Source organism: Urocampus carinirostris, chromosome 4, assembly GCF_059441175.1.
Source record: "Urocampus carinirostris isolate Australia breed hairy pipefish chromosome 4, RoL_Ucar_1.0, whole genome shotgun sequence".
In the NCBI taxonomy this organism is placed as follows: domain Eukaryota; kingdom Metazoa; phylum Chordata; class Actinopteri; order Syngnathiformes; family Syngnathidae; genus Urocampus; species Urocampus carinirostris.
Genome location: NC_142352.1, coordinates 43,318,607 through 43,341,501, shown reverse-complemented (window position 1 = coordinate 43,341,501; position 22,895 = coordinate 43,318,607). Strand labels below are relative to the sequence as shown.

At 38.6% G+C, this 22,895-nt stretch overlaps 1 protein-coding gene across 1 annotated transcript; it reads right to left on the bottom strand.

Moving 5' to 3' along the window:
• Nucleotides 1-1,516: 1,516 nt before the first annotated feature.
• On the bottom strand, nt 1,517-21,387 carry cstf3 (cleavage stimulation factor, 3' pre-RNA, subunit 3). The gene is made up of 20 exons (XM_088334641.1): nt 21,185-21,387; nt 20,298-20,399; nt 20,051-20,146; nt 15,492-15,524; nt 13,649-13,746; nt 13,508-13,574; nt 13,402-13,436; nt 12,315-12,441; nt 12,161-12,238; nt 11,916-12,078; nt 11,733-11,842; nt 10,052-10,168; nt 9,747-9,965; nt 9,578-9,680; nt 7,612-7,681; nt 7,336-7,531; nt 5,415-5,565; nt 4,275-4,369; nt 4,123-4,183; nt 1,517-2,018 (listed from the first exon to the last, which is right to left on the bottom strand). The coding sequence occupies exons 1-20, from the start codon at nt 21,209-21,211 to the stop codon at nt 1,819-1,821; spliced, it is 2,148 nt and encodes a 715-aa protein (XP_088190767.1). The 5' UTR covers nt 21,212-21,387; the 3' UTR covers nt 1,517-1,818.
• Between the last annotated feature and the right edge of the window lie 1,508 nt (nt 21,388-22,895).

Genomic DNA, 22,895 nt, shown 5'->3' with positions numbered 1-22,895 from the left:
GTATAAATATTAACCAAAGAGTTTAATATTAAGACGCAGAAAGCTAGTAGTAGGTTATAGTCAATTTTAATGCATTATCAGCAAGGAGGAGTGTTAAAAAGAAAGAAAAAAACTGCAGTGATTGATTGGAGAAATGCCCTGACCAAAATCGCAAACATGCAACAAGATTTAAGCCCAGATTGAAACATTGAGAGCACCAAAACTTTCACTAGACCACCATTGGTACAGATGACATATGAAAAGGCCTTAGCGCTTATCCCATCATCACACTATTTTTATGGTGAAAGACACACTGATTTCCTTGGTGCATTTTGTTCTGTATTCTGACGAGATAAACAGTCTCACCACTTCACTAACAAATGTTATAGAATGGAGAAACAGAATACTACACAAGCTCTTTTACACATACGTATACATATTATTGCAACGGTAAAGGAGTGGAGAGAGTGTTTAACCTATTGGTGCAGGATAAAATGCACTATACGAATCAGTGTTTATGAAACTGAGTAGAAATAGTGTTAAAATGAGATCAAATGTAATGCCTTTTCATGTGTCAACTATAGTGGTTATGTGTTTTCACTTCTGTGACCTAAGTTCAATACCCATTGCATATAATGTTTATTTTTGTGAGCGACACTTATCAACTGATCTGATCAATCATTGTACGTTAAGTGTATAAAGAGCTCAACGTTTATACACAAACACAGTAACCCTTACTGTAGTTTCAATTTTTTGCGCCTTTTAGTTATGTGTGAAAAATCCATGACCATTTTTGAGAGGTGCGCCTTATAATACAGTGCACCGTATAGTGCGGAAAATACAGTAAATTTTAAATACATAACCAATTTATTGTGCAGTTCAACTAAGAAGCTGTCAAAAAACAGGGTATTTCTCTTCACCCAACTGATGAAGCTATTTAAGTCGAATTACAGTACTGAATTGAAGACATAAGACTTTCCGAAGTAAAAGGAAAAAAGAAGTAGGTTGTTCACTTTGCAGCCATTTCAGTCTATTTTATTTTCTAATGAAAAACAGGTGTGTTATTTACTTTTTATTGAGGGCTCTGAGGACCAGATGTCTAAATATGCACTATATCATCAGTATTTGGCCAAATTCAAGCATTTTTTCGGGGAAACTTTCAATGTCAATTTTCAAATTTCTCCTGGGCCATTAAAAGAAATCTGTTGATTTTAAGCCGTAGAGCTCTGGATTGATACATGCTAGACTTTTCCTTGTGTCGGCATCATTCTTGAGAAGACTTGTTTGATTTTTTTTCATTTAATGCATGGTAAATCGAATCTGACAACTGAGTTAAATGGCAACAATTTCAAGCATTTACAAGCACTTGACCCAATATTCAAGCAGATTTCAAACCTTAAAAAGACAAAATTAAAATTCAAGCATTTTCAAGGATTTCAAGCACCCACACGAACCCTGTATATAATAGTGTCAGCTAGGATGCACAGTGAATATTCAAAATTTGACCTCCGAAGCAAACCAAAAGACACAAACGTGATGGACTTGGAAGTACACTTTTATTGAAAGCGATCACCTCGTCCAGTTATCTAAAAATATTTGTCACCACCGGAACAACACAAGGCCAAACGTGGAGCGGTTTGCCACAAGCGATGATGGTTGGATTAAAATCTTTGTACAGGATCAGTCAGTCTTTCAACATAAAAGATCAAAGACACCCGGGCTTAGGATGGGTGTCTGTGGCTGCCTTACACAACTCGGGTTCCGTCAGCCCGGCACTTTGAAAATCAAACGTATTAACTCCTTTGGCCGCTTGTTACATTCAAGTAAGGTTGACAAGCTCTATCGAATCCTCTTCTGTTGGCGAGCACGGTAGATGTCATGGATGGGCGGCGCCACAGCTCCTTTGTCGTCTTCTTCATCAGAGTCCGCGTTGGGCCTCTTGAGTGACTTCACGGCGCTGTGGTTCTCCAATGTGCCGTTGCCTTCCCCTTCTGCGCCTGGCGGTCTGCCCGTGATGAGCTCAACGGCAGCATCCAAAGCTTTGAGGAGTAATGAAAACGATGATTGTGATTAATCAGTCGTGTTGTTTCATCAAATTGTTTTCCTCTGTGTTTGACCTGCACATTGTTGACATACTCAAAGTAAAATTTTGGTTTTGCTCCTTGCCTGGTTAGTTTAACCAACATCGTGGGTTGTTAAAATGTTTGTTTGTAAGGCTTTTCATGGCGAAATTCAAGCACTTTGAGAGGACTTTCTAAACCAAACGTCCCAATTTCTTCTGTACCATTAAAAGATTAAGTACGGTCTGAATGAATCTGAATTGTATTCATTGTCATGGAGAACAACGTAGTGAACATTTTATGCGACGTGATTTGAATATGCGAGTTTTAATCATGCATGTGCATTTATCAAGACATGATTGTTAGATCTTGAGAAATTGGTTAATATATTTGTTTTTGAGACCAATCTCTCCCCATAGAGGTGTTGGGTAAGAATAACAGTAATATGTAGCTCGCGCATGGAGTCATTTAAGTGTAGAACCGCCACTATTTGTGGCCACCCTGTGGTACACATAAGTAATTACAGACCACTTTTGAGATCTGTGAGAAACAGTCAGGTGATAAAGTGTTAGGTTTTTCTGATCATTTGTGGTCATCATGGCTCAGCAGGTTACACAGGCTTATAATTTAGATTTATAACTTTGCTGTACGTCAGGATTTCACTATTAAACCACTTTTTATTATTTAGTTTTTATCATTTTCTTCTGAAAACAAAAAAAAGAATACATCCTAAAATCTGCACAAATTATCTGCCAATGGAACAAAAAACGGTCTATAATGTCCTAACTTCTTTTTCTGTTTGTTTTGAGTGAAAGGAGAAAATAATTATTAAAATCAGCAAAAATAGGTCCACTTTTCCTTAATTTATCATTTTTGTTCAGAGCAATCTTTAAAAGCTTCATCAAACTAAATTATTTTTAAAATATATTTTCCTGTACTACTGTGTGAGCTGATAATTAGTTTTAAAAGAAAACAAATGGTAACATGCTGCCACCTACTTAAATGGATAGATGTTCGGTTCTCATCTGATCACCGGAAAGCATAAATACTGAAAAATGTCATGCTTTTTTTTTCCAAAGAAAAAAAATGGGCGATATCCTGTGGTACACTAGACAAAGTCTAACAGCAAACAGGTTGAAATAACATTGGATTAGATACTTCTGTGTTTTCTGGACTATAAGGCACCTAAAAGCCCAGAAAAAGTGTGCCTTATAAACCAGTGTACCTTATATACCGCAAAATACATGGATAACATTAGGAAATGAATATAGTACTCACGGCATACTACCGTATTTGCGCAATGATGGATCAATCAAAAAATATCACTGACCAAAAAGGCAAAACAATGTATGCAATGGGAATTGGACCTGGGTTTTCACGGTGATAGCGCCGACACTTCACCACTAGACCACTCTTGATACAAATAACATAAGAAAAGGCATTTGATTTTAGAGCATTATCACACTATTTTCCACTCCCGCTGACTGACATGGATATTATAGAATGGAGAAAACAAAGTCATCCTGAAAGTTTAATTAAACTCAAAGCCTGATTCATCATCCGATGAACCAAAGAGTTGTTTCCCTCGTTGTGTGTTTTTGGGTTTCTATCTCTCAGGACGTCTTTGTTTTCTCCATTCTCTAACATTCGTTTATGGCACCATGGGTAAAAATAGTGTGATAATGGGATGAAACCAAATGTCTTCGCGTAACGAAACCATGTTAACCTATGCTAAATCTATTCCACCTTGGTCATCCTGGAAGGGGGATTACCACTTGTGAGGCCCCTTTTTTCCCTCACGCTGAGGTTTTGAGTTTTTCCTTGCCCGCATGTTGGTTTAAGATCAGGCGATGGTGTCATTGTAATCCTGGGCAGTCCTTTGACACATTTTTGGCTATACAAATAAATGTAACTTGACTTTTAAGGCGCCCGATAGTAAAGTGTGCCTTATATATGACAAATATATGGCAAAATATTTTTGTTTTTTTGCTAGGGGGTTTGCGGCTTCTAATCTAGTACATACAGTAAATGAAACTAAAAAAGTGTTTTTTTTTCATGCAGACAGGCAGTCGGGATTACTTACTCTCTGGAAGTGTACATCTGCTGAAAGACTCAAGAAGCTCATCTACTTTGACAAAAGGACCCTGCAAGGCAATTCACATTTTAAACACACACACTAAAAGCAGCATATCGCAATGCGAAGCAGCATATCGCTCGATTTTCAGTGTGACTGACGGTGAAAGACGTGGGAGGCGGCAGAAGCTTCATTAAAAGGACAGCCACCGGGGGTACTGGGAACACTCCGCCGGGTACAGGGTGAAGGCCTGGAGCTGCGGACACAAACAACCGGTTGTTAACAAAAGACTACGGATCGGCCGATTTCAGGGCCAATACCAATTTCTATTATTAGTATTAAGGGGAGGCTGATAATCGATATTTGGAGTCGATTTTCACTTGCAGTAAAAGCCTGAAAATTGGCCAAGAAACAAAGAATATTTGTTATAAATTCAAATAAAACTTAAATAACTCTCTGAAACCTTTTGCAGTAAATACATTAGAAATCCAACACAACTAACACGACTAATCTTTCACCCAAACTAAAAAAAGGGCAGGAAATAAAATTAGGCTGAGCAGCAACTTGTGTAAAGGTACATAAAAACTTGTAAAAAATAGCTCCCTGATTGTTTTTTTTTTTTTTTTACAATAAATAGAAATGTCAATACAACCAACATATAACTTCAAAAGAAGTGCATAAAGCAATGGGAATTTTAATGGCTCTCACGAATTGAAAAGTGTGAGCATTGCTGTTTTAGGGCCAGATTGATAAACTTATGTTATGGTAATAACTAATCACTCAGTCTTCCCTATTAGCATGCTTTTTATTCTCACTTTCAATCTCAAAAGCACACGCTTGATTGGCGAATTATTGTTATGATAAGAGCTAATATATCAGTCTCCACCTGAACGTGCATCCTTTAAACACGTTAACTACACTTTTGACGCTATCATTAATCACACACACACACACACGCTTTTCTACCACGGCATGAACTTTTTTTTAAAACCTCAATATTATCAGCGGCTTGATTTCATCTACAGTGTGTGGAGTCGGGAAAACTTTTGCGGCAGTGTTTCCTCCCCGGTCGCTTATCTAAACGGAAGGCGCGGGGTGTGCAGCTAGGATTAAGGACGGGAGAAGTAGGAGCAAGGAAGAGGGACTAAATAATCGGCCCGTTGAATGAATACAAATGCAGATACTGGTATCCCTCAAATTCCCAAATATTAGTGCCGATAATCGGCTCGCTCAACAATCGGTCAACTTCTACAAAAACATCTCGACTTTCTCATGTCAAGAGTTAAGATGAGGCGGAAGACCTGCTAAGTGACGTGGCTGGAAAGGAATCATTTGACTGGTATCTGGTTTGGGGTACTCTGGTTTTCTGTCGATATCGTCCTTCAGCGTGGGAACAGAGGGCACCGACACAGTCTCGGGAAGCAGAGCTGCGAATTTGGCACGAGACACATCCTACAAACACAATTCATGAAAAGATCAGTTTTAATTTTTTGGTCCCCTTAGGGAAATTCACTTCCACCGACTGTACCGGTGGGAAAACAATGGGTATGTTACGTAAACAGAAATATGAAAACATTTGACGGTGGAAGAAGAAAAATTAAAATCTGCAGGAGGTAGAGCGCTTGTCTTGGGACTAAGAGTTCAAAGGTTCGATCCCAACTACTCCGAGTTAAATATCATGGGGCAGGACACCGAACCCCTAATGCCCCCGATAAGCGGGTAAGCGCCTTTCATGGCTGTCGCCGCTATCAGTTTGTGAGAGTGTGTGTGCTTGTGTGTAAATGTGTAAGTGTGAAGCACATTGCAAAGTGCTTTGTCAAAACGCCATATGAATGCTGACCATTTACTGTTCTTACAGCATTACCATTATTTTTCAAATACCGTAAATTACGGACTATAAGCCGCTACTTTTTCCCCAAACTTTGAAACCTGCGGCTTATCTAGTGATGCGGCCAACTTATGTAATTTTTCTAACGGCCGCCAGCGGCGCTTGAGTATGAAAGGTAAGATTTAGACTGCAACTTCTTAGCTTGTGCACAAATTAAATTAGCGTAGACATATCCTCATCATGCAAATTGCAAAAAGAAAGGCACATGGCGCACCTTTCAAGCTAAACGCAATCGAGCAGTCCAATTTAGAAGGAAACAGAGCTACCGCACGTAAACTTTACTTTGCGAGCGTGATGCTAGTGTGTTTTTGAATAAGGGAGCGTGGGACGACGTCTACATGACAAAGTCTCTCTCCCATACTGAAGGAAGACAACTTTGATGACGTCAGTTATAAGGAGGAAGATGAGGACAGTTTACCGTGCTTACTACAAGTACAGTATGTTTTTTTAACTGAGCTGTTTGCTGTGTTGCGAGCGTGTTGCTAGTAGCGTTTTGCTACCCTTCACAAGCACGGTTTGGGATGAAAGTTATAATATTATTATTAAAGCTTTGAAAACTCTCTCGGTGTACCGTCTTTCTTTGTAAATATGTGTAACCATGTATAATATGTATTTACAACTGTATATTTTTGTAATGTATTTATCAACTAAACTTATTCTGTTATGTTTTGCACGAGCAAATGAGAAAGAAGGGGCGGGGCAAACGCGGGCTGACAGGAAGTGGAGTAAAGGTGAGACGTGTTTGCGGACACGGCCGACATTAGTGGATATATATTTTTTCCCACCCTGCTAAAGGTACCTGCAAAAAACAAATACCTGGGGGAAAGGCTTTTCAATTAATGCATGGTAAAATGAGAAGAAAAAAGGTGCGGTTTGATCACTTTGAGTCTCCTTAGTTTGTAATCTTCTTGTAGCACTTGCTTTCGGTTGCACCATGCAAGATATCTAGTGGTCCAATATATTACAGTGTCCCTTCAAGCCTTTAATTATACTTTGTTTTCCATTTTCAAATCTGACTCTATCCAATGAAAACCAGTTTGCAAACTTGAAAAGACACAGTGTCATTTTTGACCATTAGATGTGGATGCATTGTGTACTGCAACCAAAAACATCTTTATATCATATAATACACCTTTATATGATAGTGGACATATATTTTCTCATTATTATTATTATTATTATTCGATAAATTGAGTTTTTTTAACCACTAAGAGGCTATAAATAATATGCATTGTCCCTTTAAAAAAAGGTAAGAAATAGCTAAGACGTTTCACATTTCCAGAGGCAAATTATTTTCCTTCTTTCTTTTTTACCATTACGATCAAAGCACACACCTTGTATCCAAGAGCTTTGAGTTCACAAGGAGAGCAGGGATAAAGGTCCATGAACTTATATCTATCCACGAGTAAGGCCGTCTCTTTGCCCTCGTACTCGTCCTTGAAGGCGGTGAAACGGCGCCGCTCCACCTTAAGAATACTGGCCAGGTCGCCAATGTTGCTTTCGAAGGCCAGGAAACGGGCCCAGACCTCCCTGAGCGAGATGAAATGAGAGTTGTCAAAGCGAGGCCAGTGACAACGACTGCTCTTAAAGTTGATGAACACTGCATGTACCCTGATCTCTCTGCTGAGAGGTTTCCTGAGGTGAGGACTCGTTCAAAGAGAACCCTGGTGTTATTATCCTCTGTGGGGACAAACGAAGATTAATCATGCGTGCAACCGAATTCCGAAATACAATGCCTTGCAAAAGTATTGCCCCCCATGCCATATTTCAGACTTCAAACTTATAAATCAAAAACTCTGAATATTTTCTAAGAATCAATTGGCCCACTTTGAGTTAATACTTTGTACAACCTCTTTTTGCAGCGATCACAACCACTAAGTCTATTTGTGTATGTCTCCATAGGTTTTGCACATCTTGAAACAAATATTTCCCCATTCTTCCTTCCAAAACAGTTTAAGTTCCTTAAGGTTTGATGGTTATCATTTGTGCACAGCATTTTTAATATCTTTCCACAAATGGCTCTTTTCATGAGTACATATGGCTCAGAGACAGTGTTCCCTCTAAGCTGCACGCGTGCGCAATTGTGCACTGCTCGCATATTCTCAGCACACAAGAAAATTTAGCCAGCGCACAAAAACGAGGGCTCAAAATTACTAATTAAGAAGCGACTTAATTCAAAGTTACAGTGCATGAAGGTAAAAATACACGGGTTCCCCGGACGTTGTGTCCTAAATGCGGTATTTTGAAGTCAGGTCGAAGTACAACGAAGTTGAGTAACTTTAGTAGAGAACCGGCTTATTCGGCTCGACTCACTAAAAGGAACCGGCTCTTTCGGGTCCTAAACGGCTCTTCAGGTTGTTTTTGCTTCTTTAATCCCAACATGACCAAATATTATGTACAATTATGCACAACATGACTTAAAGGAGAGGGGAGTAGAACAAAAAAAGAAAAAAATACCAAAATGAAAAGTAGTGAAAAGCTGAGGAAAAAAAATAAACAAAAGAGAAAAAAAGGAACAATTTAGAAAAAAAAGCCAGAAAAAAAGAAAAGAAAGAAATGTAGGAAAAAAAGGGAATAGAGAAAAAAAAAAAAAAGTAACAAAAACGTAGAAAAAAACACGGAAAAAAGAAGAAAACATTTGTGTTGCATTCAAATAATTTCCAATTATATCAAGTGAATCTTGTTGCCAACATTGTACTTCCACTAAAAATGTGATTAAGTACAGTTCTGTATCTTAAAACCGACTAAATAAGCCCCCAAAAATGTTAATATTATGCAACAAAATATACAAGGAAATAAAAAGAAATGGATATCTTGTGAAAGAATTGTGAGAACAAACGACATTCGTAGGCCGTACAACCTTTGCAATAGTACACGAGTCAATTCATTCAAAAGATAATTTTTTTTTGCATTGCCGGAAACTCTGCAAAATGTAACTTGATGTCAAGTTTTGGACATGTTTGATAATTAATTATCTTGCCACACTTGGGATTATGGTTGCTCACTGTTTCAAGCGTTGCTTACTGACTTTGTGTGAACGCTCAGACCCGTGGAAAATTAGAGGGAACATTGATCAGATGTTCATTATAATGCTTCAAGCGGAGCCTATTGTCACACATGTGAAGTCGAGGCAAGACTGATATACAAAAGGTTTGGTGCTGGATAATGCTGTCTGGGTGAATTTATACTGCGACTTAATGACACACAGGTGGACTCTGTCATTGTTAGTCATCTAGGTTGACATTAGACCATTCAGAAGTCATCAAGGAAATCCTGGAGTAATTTGGCTTAGCTGAGAACAGGGAGCCAACATTTTTTGCAACACCTTTTTTCAGTTTTTACATGCTAAATAAGATATAAAATGTTCAAATAATTTGGTTCCGCTTCACGATTAAATCTCACAAGATTGATTCTTAGAAAATATTTAACGTTCAAAGCCTGAAATGTGGCAATATACCAAAAAGTGCTTAGGGAGACAATACTTTCGATAGGCGCTGTATGAAATTCTAATAAAAAAATTATTTGCTCAAACAAATGCCGCCAATCAAGGCACCAAAATAGAGACAGTGCACCTACCGTTAAGGTGCGAGAGATAATCGATATATGCGAGTATGTACTCTGGAATGTCACCATATTTCTTCAAGCCAAGCTCAAAGATCTTAAAGGCCACCGATTTATCCTGTTGGATGAAAAGACAAAACATGAAGCTGCTTCTTGCATCACCTTCATTGCAGGAGTGCATCACCTTGCTGCAGTAGTATTCCATGAGGGCAGCGGTAACGTATACGTGGTGACGCGTGCGCAAGTCCTCGCGAGCCTTCTTGAAAATGATGCGGCCCGATTTGATTCCTTCCGCCCTCCTGGCGAACTTCATGTACTGTATGTACACCAACGTGGGGTCGATGTCCTCGATTGCCAGCAATTTGTTGTAGATGTTGTGCACCTTCTCGTGCTTCATGCGGCTCTGTAAAGTCAGCACAGCCAAAAATAAAAATGAAGGAGTCTCTCCAGGATGACTCAGGTTGTTTATGAAAAGCCGTAATAGCCCACTTCTTCGTAGTCCGCAAACGAGAAGTATAGTAGCATGTTCTTCTTCAGTAGTGTCCCAATGGCACGCTCATAGATGTTCGCAGCCTCGTCACTGAATAACTTTGAGTTATTCATGTCCTGTGAGGGACAAATAAGGGAGACAATAAAGCTGAAGCTTTCAGTTATTTGTAATGTAAAGTTTTACACCATGTTTGTCTAATTTCTTTTGTTGCAGTCTTCATTTTAGTACACTTTTTATTCATTTGAAAATTACTTTTTCATTTTGTTCAAAAAGATGCTGAGCATTGTTTGACCACCTTATGTCGCTGTATTGTGTAGTGCAACCAAAGACAAGTGCTACAATACAATACAAACTACAGAGACTCAACAGTGACCAAATCGTACAAATGCTTTATTTTTTTGCCTAACCTTGCACAAAGTCTTTGGTATTGGGGGGTACCTGTAGCAGCAAGATGGTGGACCTGCCTCTAGGTTAGCCTCATTTTATGTGAAATACAGGTAGGTTGACTCACAAGTATTTGAAAAAAAAATGCATTTTCATATGACTGCATTTTTACTTATTAATCAAATCAATGTTGTTTGTTTCTTGCTTTTTTTACAACTCGAAGCCGTTAATTAACACAATGTCCCTTTAACAGGACTATGCAGGTAGGAAAAAAAACAGTTTGCAGAAATTGTGGTGCATTTACTTTAGGTATATGAAGAGTTTTCTTTTCTTTACATTTTTAATGAGTGCGAGATGGTGACACCATGTTCATTAATTTTGTTAAATAAAGTGTCATACAAATGAACACCAACATTTTATGCATAATATTTTTGGCGAAAACAAAAATGAAATTTTCACTATATGCATTACAACTCATCCACAAACTAAGATTAGGGATGAGTGAAGAGGCCTAGCTCATCTCCGAAGAACGAGAGGACGCTTTACACTGACTAGAATGGTGACCAGTTGATGCAGGTGCTGAGTTGGATGAGGAGGCTTCTCCTGCTACTGGTTACCATGAAAACCAGTTTCATGTGGAGGAGCTAACACTCACCTAAGAACTGTGAACCGACTGCGCACATACCAACTTATTTAACTGTATTGTATTTGCCATGATGGCCAATACCGGGATCGGCTACCCTTTACAGCCATCTTACAATAAAGAAGTACAGATTTGTGAAGTATCTTTTAATAATGTAATGCAATTTCAGAGAAAACTGTTTTTTCTTAAGAATTTATTTAAAATTACCACGGGTGGGGGAAATTTCCCAGTGGTAAAAAGTATACTCACTTTTTCTAAGTTTCTAAACAAAGGGCATTGGATTAAAGACTTACCATTTTAATTTGTTTTTGATAATGTTACTTTACTGTCATTATTTCAGGATTACAGTTTTAGTCCAAACTATGATTTTACTTTTTCTTCTTCTTTAATGCAGCTCTGTAAAGTCCCCCAAAAAACCTTGTGATATTACATATACTGTACAAAATTTGGATAAACTGCAAATGCTCAAAGATGTCAAATTCCTATCTGGGAAATTCACTGTACACAATTAATGAGATGTTTTTTCTTAAGCAACTTTTTAATTGGCACTGTCACTTTCTTTTTGAACATTAATATAAATACTTTTTCGTAGATCCCATTAGAAAGCACCGAATAGTTTGGCATCACTGTGTATTAGAAACAATGCCTTGTACCCCTTTCTCTGCCAACAACTTGCTGGACTGCTCCAGGTACTGAGCGGACTCGTACCACACGTCAGGATGGTGCCCCAAAACCAGCAGACATTGCTCGTAGGCAAACATCACTGCAACAAGTTAAAAGCGGCATTAGAACAGAGTGGCATCCCTTTCTCGACAGGTGAGGGGCAACCGAATCACCTCTCTTTGTGATGAGTGTCTGATCTTCAGTGCGCAACGGGTTGCCTTTTTCCCATTGAATATACTTCTTCCACAATTCCACCTGCAGGGACTCTTGCGGTGTGTTTTGGGGCGGCACAGAGGGCGCATTCCTGTCCAGTCCTTTCATCACGGTCTCATATTCCTGATTTCAGCAGACAACCGCCGAGTCAGCGAAACATCCAAGGAACCGCGGTTAAGTAGTTTTCTCGCCGGTGGCTCCTTACCTTCGCGACTCTCCTAGCGTTCATGTAATCTCTGCTTCGATCCTCAATCATTCTTTTGGCCAAGTGAATATTAATTCCCTAACGCGTTAAAACAACCAGCAGTCAGCATAAACCGCGATAACTTATGATGCTGGACGAAGATTGATGACCTCACCTCCTCATACTTGCTATAATCTCTCCACAGTTGCTCAATGTTAATCATGGGATTGACACAGCCCCTCTGGTAGACCCTCCTCACTGCTGTGATGCGCTGGTTCTCTGCGTATGAGCCCACCGCCTCACTGGTGGTACACAATACAATCTTGGAATCAGCGCGAGTTAACCAGTGGTGGGCCGTGAGAGGCTGCAGTCTAAAAAATATCTGAATCATGTGATATTATATTTTGCCCATCAATACTTAATAAATATTTCAAAACTGTCCCTGAGCTTCCTTTCATAGCTTCCCCCCTTGTTACGCTGGTTTCAGATGTGTTCTTTCATATTTAATCATTTAAGCAATACATTTCAGCCATTAGTTGTTGCTTGGCTCAGAAATCCACCCGGAAACCTTCACGAAAAATCCTGAACATCAGTCGCTTCTTTAGCCAATCAGATTCTGAGAGCCTTTCATAGGTCCTTGAGAAACGTCACCGGTTTCGCAAAATATGTAATAAACGATGAAATGCACAAAAGTGATAGCGCCAACAGCCGTTTTACATGAAGAGACCTAACTGTACAATGAAATATTACTGTGATGATTTAATAGCAAAAGGTTAGACCACTCTAAAGCATCCAAGCCTTTAGAGAAAAGGTTTTGTCCACAGCTTTCAGACTAAATGTAAGATCCGAGGCAAAAAACAAAATCCGGCCCGAATTTCATTAGGGTCGGTCAAAACTTCTCTCGCTAACTCTTTTTCATCATCCACCCATTATTGTTCTTCTTTGTCTCTGTTTATACAGCCTTGTTAAAACTTAGATTTTGTTATAAGACAGGCTTCAGACATGCGGTCCAGCGCTGTTGGACCCAGAGAACCCAGTGTGGAGCGGGGTCGGCCATAATCTCTCTCTCCACCAGAGTTCTCGTAAATAAAATGGGTAATTTTACTTCGAAGAGACGGCTCATAAATCCACTTCGTTCGCAAACGACACATCACTAATTCAGACTGACGCTGAAGACCTAGGTGTAAAATCTACGACCCGCCAGTAAAATTACATTTAAAAAGAAAAAGTAAAATAAAAAGGGGGAATAGTGTAGCACTTACACTCCTTTCAGGAAGTTTATGTAGTCCACCCAAATCTGCAGAAAAGAACCACATTATATGAGAACAGTAACTCGAGCGCATTTAAATACAAAGTCATTTTTTGTACCTGGTATGACATAATTTCCATTCCGATTTTATCAAGGGCAAAGTCATAAGCTTGGGCCATCTTCTCTCTGAGTGGCGCAAAATGTGCCATGAATTTATGGAATATTCATCAGCAAGATTTACAGGAGCCACGGGAGCTTACTTATAACTGGGCAGTTTTCCTTTGGTTTCTCGCACGTATGCCAGGTAACATTTCCACAGGTCGATGTGCAGCACTTTCATCAGACATCTCTGAAACAACTATTGCAAAAAGGTTGCCCATTAGTAAACCAAACAATTTAAGGTGGCATTAATGCAGTTCAGATTTAAAAAAACACTGGAGAGAAAAAAAAATGGGAATGAATATAAAAATGTAAATAAACCGGGGAAAGTTGAGGTCACTGGTCAAAAAAAGCTCCTTGATGAGATCCACCTGGAGTTCATTAAGGCTTGATGTTGTGGGCGCCTCATAGTTGACACCCTTCCGTAACATAGTGAGGACACAGTGGACAGTACACCCTGGACTTGCAGACTGGGGTGCCGAAAGGGGGACAAAAGAGTGTGTTCCAACTACAGGGAAGATCACACTTCTCAGCCTCCCTAGTAAGGTCTTTTCTGGAGTACTAGAGAGGAGGGTCTGTCAGGAAGTTGAATTTTGGATTTAAGAGGAGCAGTGTGGTTTTCGTCTAGGCCGTGGAACAGTGGCCCAGCTCTCCACACTCTGCAGGGTCCTCGAGGGTACATGGGAGTTTGCCCACCTGGTCTACATGTGTTATGTGGACTTAAAGAAGGCATTCGACTATGTTCCCCGGGGAGCCTTGTGAGGGGTGGGTCCGCCAAAGTTTGGTCCGCATTGCCGGCAGTAAGTCAGACTCATTTCGTGTCCAGTGGGAGTTGGACTCCACCAAGGCTGCCCTTTGTCACAGATTATGTCCACAACTTTTTTTGGACATAATTGTTAGGCACAACCTTGGCAGGAAAGGGGTCAGGTTTGGAAGACTCAGCATTGCATCTCTGCTTTTTGCAGATGATGTGGTGCTGTTGGCTTCCTCAAGCCGTGATCTTCAGGTCACATTGGAATGGTTGTCAGTAGTGTAAAGCGGCCGGGATGACATTAAACACCTCCATGTCTGAGACCATGGTTCTTAGAAGGAAAAGGGTGGCATGCTCTTTCCAGGTCGGGGCTGAAATTCTGCCCCAAGTGGAGTTCAATTATCTCGAGGTCTTGTTAAAGATTGGGGGTAGGTTGAACAGGATATCGATAGACGGATCGGTGCAGCGTCTGTCGTCATGCAGTCTGTCGTAGTGAAGGAGCTGAGCCGAAAGGCAAAGCTTTCGATTTACGGGTTGATCTACGTTCCTACCCTCACCTATAGTCATGAACTGTGGGTTATGACCGAAAAAACTAGATTACAGATACAAGCTGCTGAGCTCTACTTTGGAGATAAGCTGAGAAGCTTGGTCATACAGGAGGTACTAAGTGTACAGCCGCTGCTCCTCTGCATTGAGAGGAGCCAGCTGAGGTGGCTTGGGCATCTCATAAGGATGTCTCATGGACGCGTTCCTCGACAGGTGTTCCGGGCATGGCCCACCGACAGGAAGACCCGGGGAAGACCCAGCACACACCGGAGAGACTACGTCTCTAGGGTGGCCTGGGAAGGCCTTGGGATTCTTACTGATGAGCTGAATGAAGTGGCTGTGGATAGAGAGGTCTGGGATTCCCTAGTAATGCTTCCTGCCGTAACCGAACCCCGGATGAAGCGAAGGTTTTTAAAGTCAATAAAATAAATTTTGAATGTGACTCTGGCCTCAGCAAAACAAGTATAGTACATAGAGAAAATAAAGCTTAAAAGATAGCTTGTTGTTCACTTATTTTATTTCTATGTTGTTTTATATTTTCAGAGTGCACAACAAAAGCATATGAAAGACACCAAGTGTATTTACTCTGAGGGAAAAGAACTAAATTAAATGCTACTGTAGATTTTTGTGAAAGGACACATACTCACTTTTTCTACCTTGTCATAGTTTTTCGCTTTAACCTGCAAATAAGACAAATGAAAATAGATGCATTTATTTCAAGAGCAATTTGGTAAAATTGTGGCTTTCCAAAATCATGCTTTCATGCAAGCAGACACACACACACACAACCAAGATTAACAAAGTGAAATTCACACAAGAATGACAACTACTGTACTCCTTGAGAGATTCATTTATTATTCTTATACGAGATTGATTGCAACAAGTGGACGTGGGACTTTTAAATTCATAGTCAAATCAAGCTATTTTTAGATTGCAGTGATATTAGCATATAAGTTAGAGAAAAAACATTTATGCAACAAAACTTTAAGCATCTGAAAAAAAACACTAACAAAATAAAGGGTAGTTCTTGGTTCTTCTGATGAGTCAATTTATTAATAAATTAATGTTAATTCTGAATAAAAGGCATAAAAAACCCCTTTACTTACAGCTTGTTAAATAGTAAAAAAAATACATAAATAGACAACACTCTTGATCTCTGAAAAATATATATGCCTTATTTTTCTATGCTATTTCTCATTTTGGAAAAACAAATATTTTAAACAATTGTCAAATGGAGCAAAGCCCTTTAAAATCCAGCATGATATTCTTAACTGAATATTTACCTTAAGCACGTTTTATTAAAGATCAGTACATTTCTAATATAATGTAATCATTTTGATCAAAGTAAAATAACAAAACTTGAACTGTGATGTTAGAGGAAAAGTGGAACGTGAATCATCTGTGACCATATAAACTTGTTGTGGGGCATAGCATCTATGTGGGTGTTTTATCAGTTAGTAGCAACATTTCAAATTGTTTTGGACAAATTAATATCCCCACCACCCGTACATAGGCTCCGCGTCAAGCTGAAGCAGAGGAATATTTCCAACCTTCACCATAACTTCGGGGGTGGGTGGTGTGAATTTAGGGGGTTGTTGGTGAAGTTCTAACACCAGCTTTACAGAGGCTCAACGGCAACTACACTTTTGAATTCAATGCTATTAAAAAAATGCTTTCCACCATGTTTCTGAAAAACCAAGATTCCAGCTTCAACAGTTTAGCAATGACAGCAATTTATACACATTCGTGTGAATGTTGGCTCACGACTGTCTTTTTTCCACCAAATGTTTCCTTTTGAACCTTAATAACAAAATAGGGCACATGTTTCTAAACCATGATAGATTTATTTCACAAGAAAAAAATTTTGAGGCGGGAGATCAACAGGAGGTGTATCAACACTTGGTGATTATTAGTGCACAACCACATATTGTGTTTTGTTAAAAGCAGTGGATAACTACTGTGGAAATTTATGTTTTGTTTTTTTTACTGCGATTGGACTTAAAAACCTAACACTGCATGAGATTAGCAAAGGCAGCAAGGTGCCATTCTGAACTTCAATTTTTACCAGTAGTTTGAATTTTCAGTTTTTTAAAAACAACATTTTCCCTTTGTCAAAAGAATGTGGATTTAAAGAGTCTTAAAAATATAAACTAGATATTTTACAAGTCTTTTAACAGGGCAGATGGACAGGAGCTCTATCAACACTTGGTGCTTATTTGTGCACAACCTTTTATAGTGTTCTTTTGTTACAGGCAGTGGATAACAAAACTACTGAGTGAATTTATGATTCTTTTTTTACTACCACAGGATTTAAAAACTTAACATTACAAGAGTTTAGCAAAGGCAGCAAGGTGCCATTTGAACTTCAGTTTTTACGCAATAACGTGAATTTTCAATGTTTTTAAAATAACATTTTCCCTTTGGTGTTGTCAAAAGAATGGATTTAAGGAGCATCTTATTAAAGATATAATAAACTGTAAATATTTTGCAAGTCTTAACAGGGCAGATGGACATGGGCTGTATCACCACCTAGTGTTTATCAGTACACAACCTTTATGGTGTTCTATGACTAGAGGTATTTGCATCAAACACACAGTTCAGGATATTGATCTACAATTTTAATCTTTCAAAGATGACCTACTTCCTGTAAAAAGGTTATGTTGCCATATTTTCCAAAATATGTTTTGAAAACTGCTCACCAAAAGAACTCACACGGACAGAAGTCACTAACCCATTTGGAAGCTGAACGCAATGGGGTTACCATAGTTAAGACTGACAAGCTATTGTGTTATTACTATGCTATTAAAAGATTCTAACAACTAGCAGTAAGGTTAACATACAATCAACAACATCATGCACCTTGAAAATCACAATTCCCTATTACAGGTGAGTTTTTAGAAACAGTCCGCGGGCTACTCAGGCGATTTAGGGGGCTAACCGATACCCTTGGGCACCACATTGGTGACCCCTTCACTGAGGCGTGCTGCATGCTGCTTGTTACATATTGCTCACAAAGTCAGCTGAAATTTGTTAGGACTGGGGTATTTAAATGTTTAAAATGGTAGCCAATGATGTCACACTAATTATAAGCTTCTTTTCCTGAGAAAAGGAGTCAGAAAATGCATACAACGAGCAACTGAAGTTTATTAGGGGATGGGTTCATTGCTTACTGCCATTTAACACTCGTTTTAATGGTATTATTTAAAACATTGCATTTTGACCTGGCTATGAAGATTTAAAAAAAATATGCAAGTAGGGAAAGCACACCCTTTAATGGCCACAGACACAACCCAGTACAAGACCAAGATCTAATTCCAGTCTTAGAGGTACATTAATGCAGTCTGTGGTGCAGCAGTCCAATAGCTCATTCAACTATACTAACAAGCATTGGTATGCAAGTCTAGCCTTTGGCAGTGCACATTGTCTAACACAGCCCACATCAATGTATTGTGCCAGAGGTCAACACTTGTAAGTGTTAAAGAAGCCCTTTTAATTAAATTGAGGAATGTTGTTTATGTGCACAAACTGGCAAAAGGCCTAAATTAATTCCAGACCGGGACACTTAAGTGGAAATTAAGATGATGGGTCTAAAGCACCTCACTTGCATTATTAGGCATGCAACCACAGCAGGGCAAAAGCTTGGCCCACTTTTTATATGCACTTCCGTGTTGTCTACCATATCTTTCCTGACCATGAAACATGGGAGGGTCCTAATAAACATTAATTTCTAAAATGCACCACATTTCACTAAAACTGAGGACAGGAGGTATTCAACCTGCTAGGTTATGGCAATTTACACTGTGTAGGGCCAACTGGCAAGTTGGCCCTATTTGACACATTTACAGCTGTAGTGCAAGTATGACAAAAACAAATTATATTAAGAACTCTGACCAAAACCCTAAAAATAAGAAACTTCTAGACGTTTAACTGAGGGAAACCATTTTAGTGAGAACTGCTATATGGATAAATATGCAAATAGGATGCATTACCAAAATAACAACAAAGTTACTAAAATCTCAGAAACCTTGATTTTCTACATTCATTATAGACTAGAACAACTAACAATTCCAAGGGAGAATCATGGTTTAAAAAAAAAAAAAAAAAAAGATGAAACATTAAATATAAATATGGAATATTAATTTTACGACTATGCAATCCAATCCATATAATTGGGACACTTTTCAAAATGGGTTAGCGTATTGAAGGCACATTGAAAAAGTTTTTTTATTTGACCTACCACATAAGGCAGGAAGGGTAGAGATCTTTTATCACAGTCTATTTGCAATTTTAAAAAAACGTATAAAAATTGCAAGCAAACATTTACTTAACTGTCCATAATTCCATATTTGAGTCAGACTCGAACAATGCACTTACCACTGAGAAAACATGACTACTCACCCATCTAAGAAAGCAACGCCCACTGCCAACGCCAATTAGAATCATTTTACCCCACTTAGTCAAATGGCTATAAATAAGGAATACACTTTCCTTCACATATTTTCGCTACCTGCTTCCTGTGGTCCACTGGATCTTGCTGCAACTGTGGTGAAAATTTTCTTAAGTAGTTCGGTTTTACGGCTTTGAATGTGTTATCTAAAACTCACTGTTCCAGGGCATATAATAGGAGGAGAAAATTAAAAGCAGACATAATGCTTGACAAAAAGAAATAAGCGTTACAAAAGATTTAAAAACTGTGATTAAAAAGTTCTGTGGTTGACTGCATTATTTTAAAAATGTGGCTAAACACAAAAGAGGAGACTGGTCTTTGCTTCATTCATTCCTTGGAAAAGGGGTGGGGAATGTGTCAAAAGCAGAGCATTTGTTCATCACATTCCAAAAGAAATGACACAGGAGGCAATAAATTGACACGACAAGTGAATAAAAGGCTAATGCACTCCAAATACCATTTAAATTGTTTTAATACTGTTGCAAACCAAACATGCAACAAATTCATTTTACCCCATTTTAAAAATATGTCGAGGAACATACTAATTAAATCCCGGGGAAGTAAATTATTGTTTTATTTTTAAATAGTAGTGCAATCATCATTTGCAGGAAGGTTTTTTAACCAACAAGTTTTGGTAAATGACACATCAAGTATCGTGACTTTAAACCCCATCGACAAAGGAGACAATTGAGTGAAAACCACTTTGTTGATCAAAAAAGGAAAATGGCATGCATACGAAAAATAAAATAAAATATTAACCTCAGCTTCGATGAATAGTTTCCAGAATCTGCCAGAACTCGGAAATTGAGCGACAAGTCGCTCATATGTCTTCCTTGCTTTATCAATGGGTTGGTTCTAAAATGGGGAAATGCATTTACATCCACACATTTGTGAGGAACAGACAGTATTTTAGATGTTCAAACACATAAATGGCACGGCACCCACCCTTTAAGCCCGTTATTAATTTTACCCTCTATACAATGATGCAACTCTTGAGTCACTAAACCTGTGCTTCTCGAATCAGAATGCTCCAAGCGTCAAGGTCATATGGGTTTTCTTCCAACTTCTTCTCTGCTTTCTTCACCTTCTCCGGGATGTACTCTGCTGCCTACAGTGGAGGAACCAAATGAATGAAAATTAATTATTGAGCTATAAAATGGAGAGTATACAACATGTATGCAATAATAACAGTGATTGTTGTTCTAATACATATTCTCAATGGGCACGTCTGTGCTTAAGAGACCATTTCTTTTTTTAAAGCCTCAGTGTGTAAGATTTAAACCCAAGACGGCACTGTGTTGTCTGGTGTGAGCGAGGGCCAGTGCCACAGAGCGCAGCCTGGCGGGTAAATGCCGGACAAACATGGCGGCGACCTAAGTGTGGAATTCCCCAGGATAAATACAAATTTCTCGACCTATGATTTCATATAAACACATAACATTGGTATGATAATTTATGTACTTTGCCTTGTATTCCAATGAATTTCTCTTTATTTATACTAAAATAATATTGATGTATCACTAAGAGGCACTCAACATAACACAATGTCACTTAAAGAACCTTTCGAATATTTTGCAAATACACCTTTCTATTAAAAGCTGACCTCTTTCTTATATTGGCGCATTGCAGTGCTCTTAACAGTGCATTTAACAATACGAGTTTCCGTGTAAGCATTTAGAATAAAGAGGGAACAACGCGGCAACGAACGAGACAAAAGGCATATTAAGCGGGCTTGATACAAAAGCATCTATAATAAAACACAAGGTTTGAGGTTTATTGACAAAATGGGGAAAACCAGGACAATGGGAAAAACGTTTTGTCAAAAATAACCCGTCCGATTGGTATTAGCAGTAGCATTTTAGCGCGGGCCTATGCGACACAAGCTAACTTTACCTGGTCTGCTGCTGCATCTGTAGACATGGCTGGAATAATAATAATAAGGGATTAAAGTACCACAAAATGAGTAACAATTAATTGAATTTAAAAGAGTTCTGGAACATGCATTATCTCCGAACTGAGCTATCACTTTAGCCTGATGTATTTTCGGCTCAGCAACAACCCGATTTTATTTTTCAAAATGGCGAAAGAAATTGACTTCCGCCTTGTTTGGCACAAAATAAAACACATCTTCCTGTCCAGTACTTTCAAAAATAAAACGAAGGTTTTCTCGAAATTAAAAAGAACCTAGACAAATATAAAGCATAGATGTCCTTGTTCCACAAAAATTACAGACTCCACAAGTTGCCCGCCGTGTATTTTGCGAGCGTTTCTCAATACTTTTGAACCAAAACACACGTTGTCATTGAAAAGTCTCGTGGTACAGCTTGGGTTAAAAAAAAATGTTTTTTTTTGTAATCCTGGTGTTCTGCCTAAACGCTCTACCCTCTCGAGATGTCCTACCTTTGGTGACTTGACCACAGCATTTTTGTTTTTGTTTTCACGATAATCAAGTAAAACCAGCAACTTTAAAATTCCGAATTATTGATAATATAGCTTTTATTGATAATATTATAGGGAAGACTAAATACAAACAAATATCTTAAAAATACATTGTGTAATATTTGATCACTAAATTACACTGTTGCTGCGGAATGCTCTGCCCCTGAGATTGGATCTCCAATCTCAGTGGAACTGAAAATCTAGGCTTAAAAATTACTTCTATCTTATGAACAGGGTTGGGTAGGGTTACTTTAACTGGATTACTTTCAATTACTTTTGGATTACTCCAATACCAAATATGCTAATAAAAGACAAAATAAACTAAATATGAATAAAATTATGACTCACAACACGTGGTAAGCTTTCTCTCCTGGCTTTGATCTATTTGATCTCCGGCAAAATTAACATAAAATGCGACAGAAACAAAATGAAAATAAATCCAAACAGCTTGCCAACATCATTTTTGCCGTTCCATGTGTTCCGTTACTCCCCAAGCCTGCACAAAATATAGTAATTTTATTCATATTTACTTTCTTTTGTCTTTTATTAGCATATTTGGTATTGGAGTAATCCAAAAGTAATTGAAAGTAATCCAGTTAAAGTAACTTTACCCAACCCTGCTTATGAATCACCAATATTTCCTGTTGACAAACTGGTCACCCTGGAAGGGGGATTATCTCATGTGCAGTCCCTTCTCAATGTATCTTCATTTTCCTCATGTTGAGGTTTTTGAGTTTTTCTTTGCCCTCATGTAGGTTTTAGATCGGGGATGGTGTAATATTAGTCTGCAGTTTGCAATAATCTGGGGTCTGTGCAGCCCTTTGAGACTCCTTGTGATTAAAGGCTATACAAATAAACGTGGTTCGACTTGAATATCATCCAACGCCAACGAAAACCAGTGCCAAATGAACACAGAAGATGCTAGACAAACATGGTAGTGACTACTAGGTATGGATTCCACTATGTAAATTAAATGCAAGTTTCTCGACCAATGAAAATGTTTACACATTGACATGATAGTTAATGCATTGTCGCCTATTATTCAAATCAAGGGCGTAACCAGACCGTTTTTGGGGACGCTCAAGCAACCCCAATTTTAACCCAGCCAACCACAAAATTGTAGCTTTTGTAAAACTCTTTTTTCCATAAAAAGGGACATGATATG

Bases quoted from the DNA above. Each gene is read 5' to 3' on its own strand.
- cstf3 (XM_088334641.1), bottom strand. From the start codon at position 21,211: ATGTCTACAGATGCAGCAGCAGACCAG. The intron at 15,525-20,050 runs GTTAATATTTTA...TCTTATTTGCAG, and splicing joins AACTATTCATCGAAGCTGAG to GTTAAAGCGAAAAACTATGA. The intron at 9,681-9,746 runs GTGATGCACTCC...TTCATCCAACAG, and splicing joins TGGAATACTACTGCAGCAAG to GATAAATCGGTGGCCTTTAA.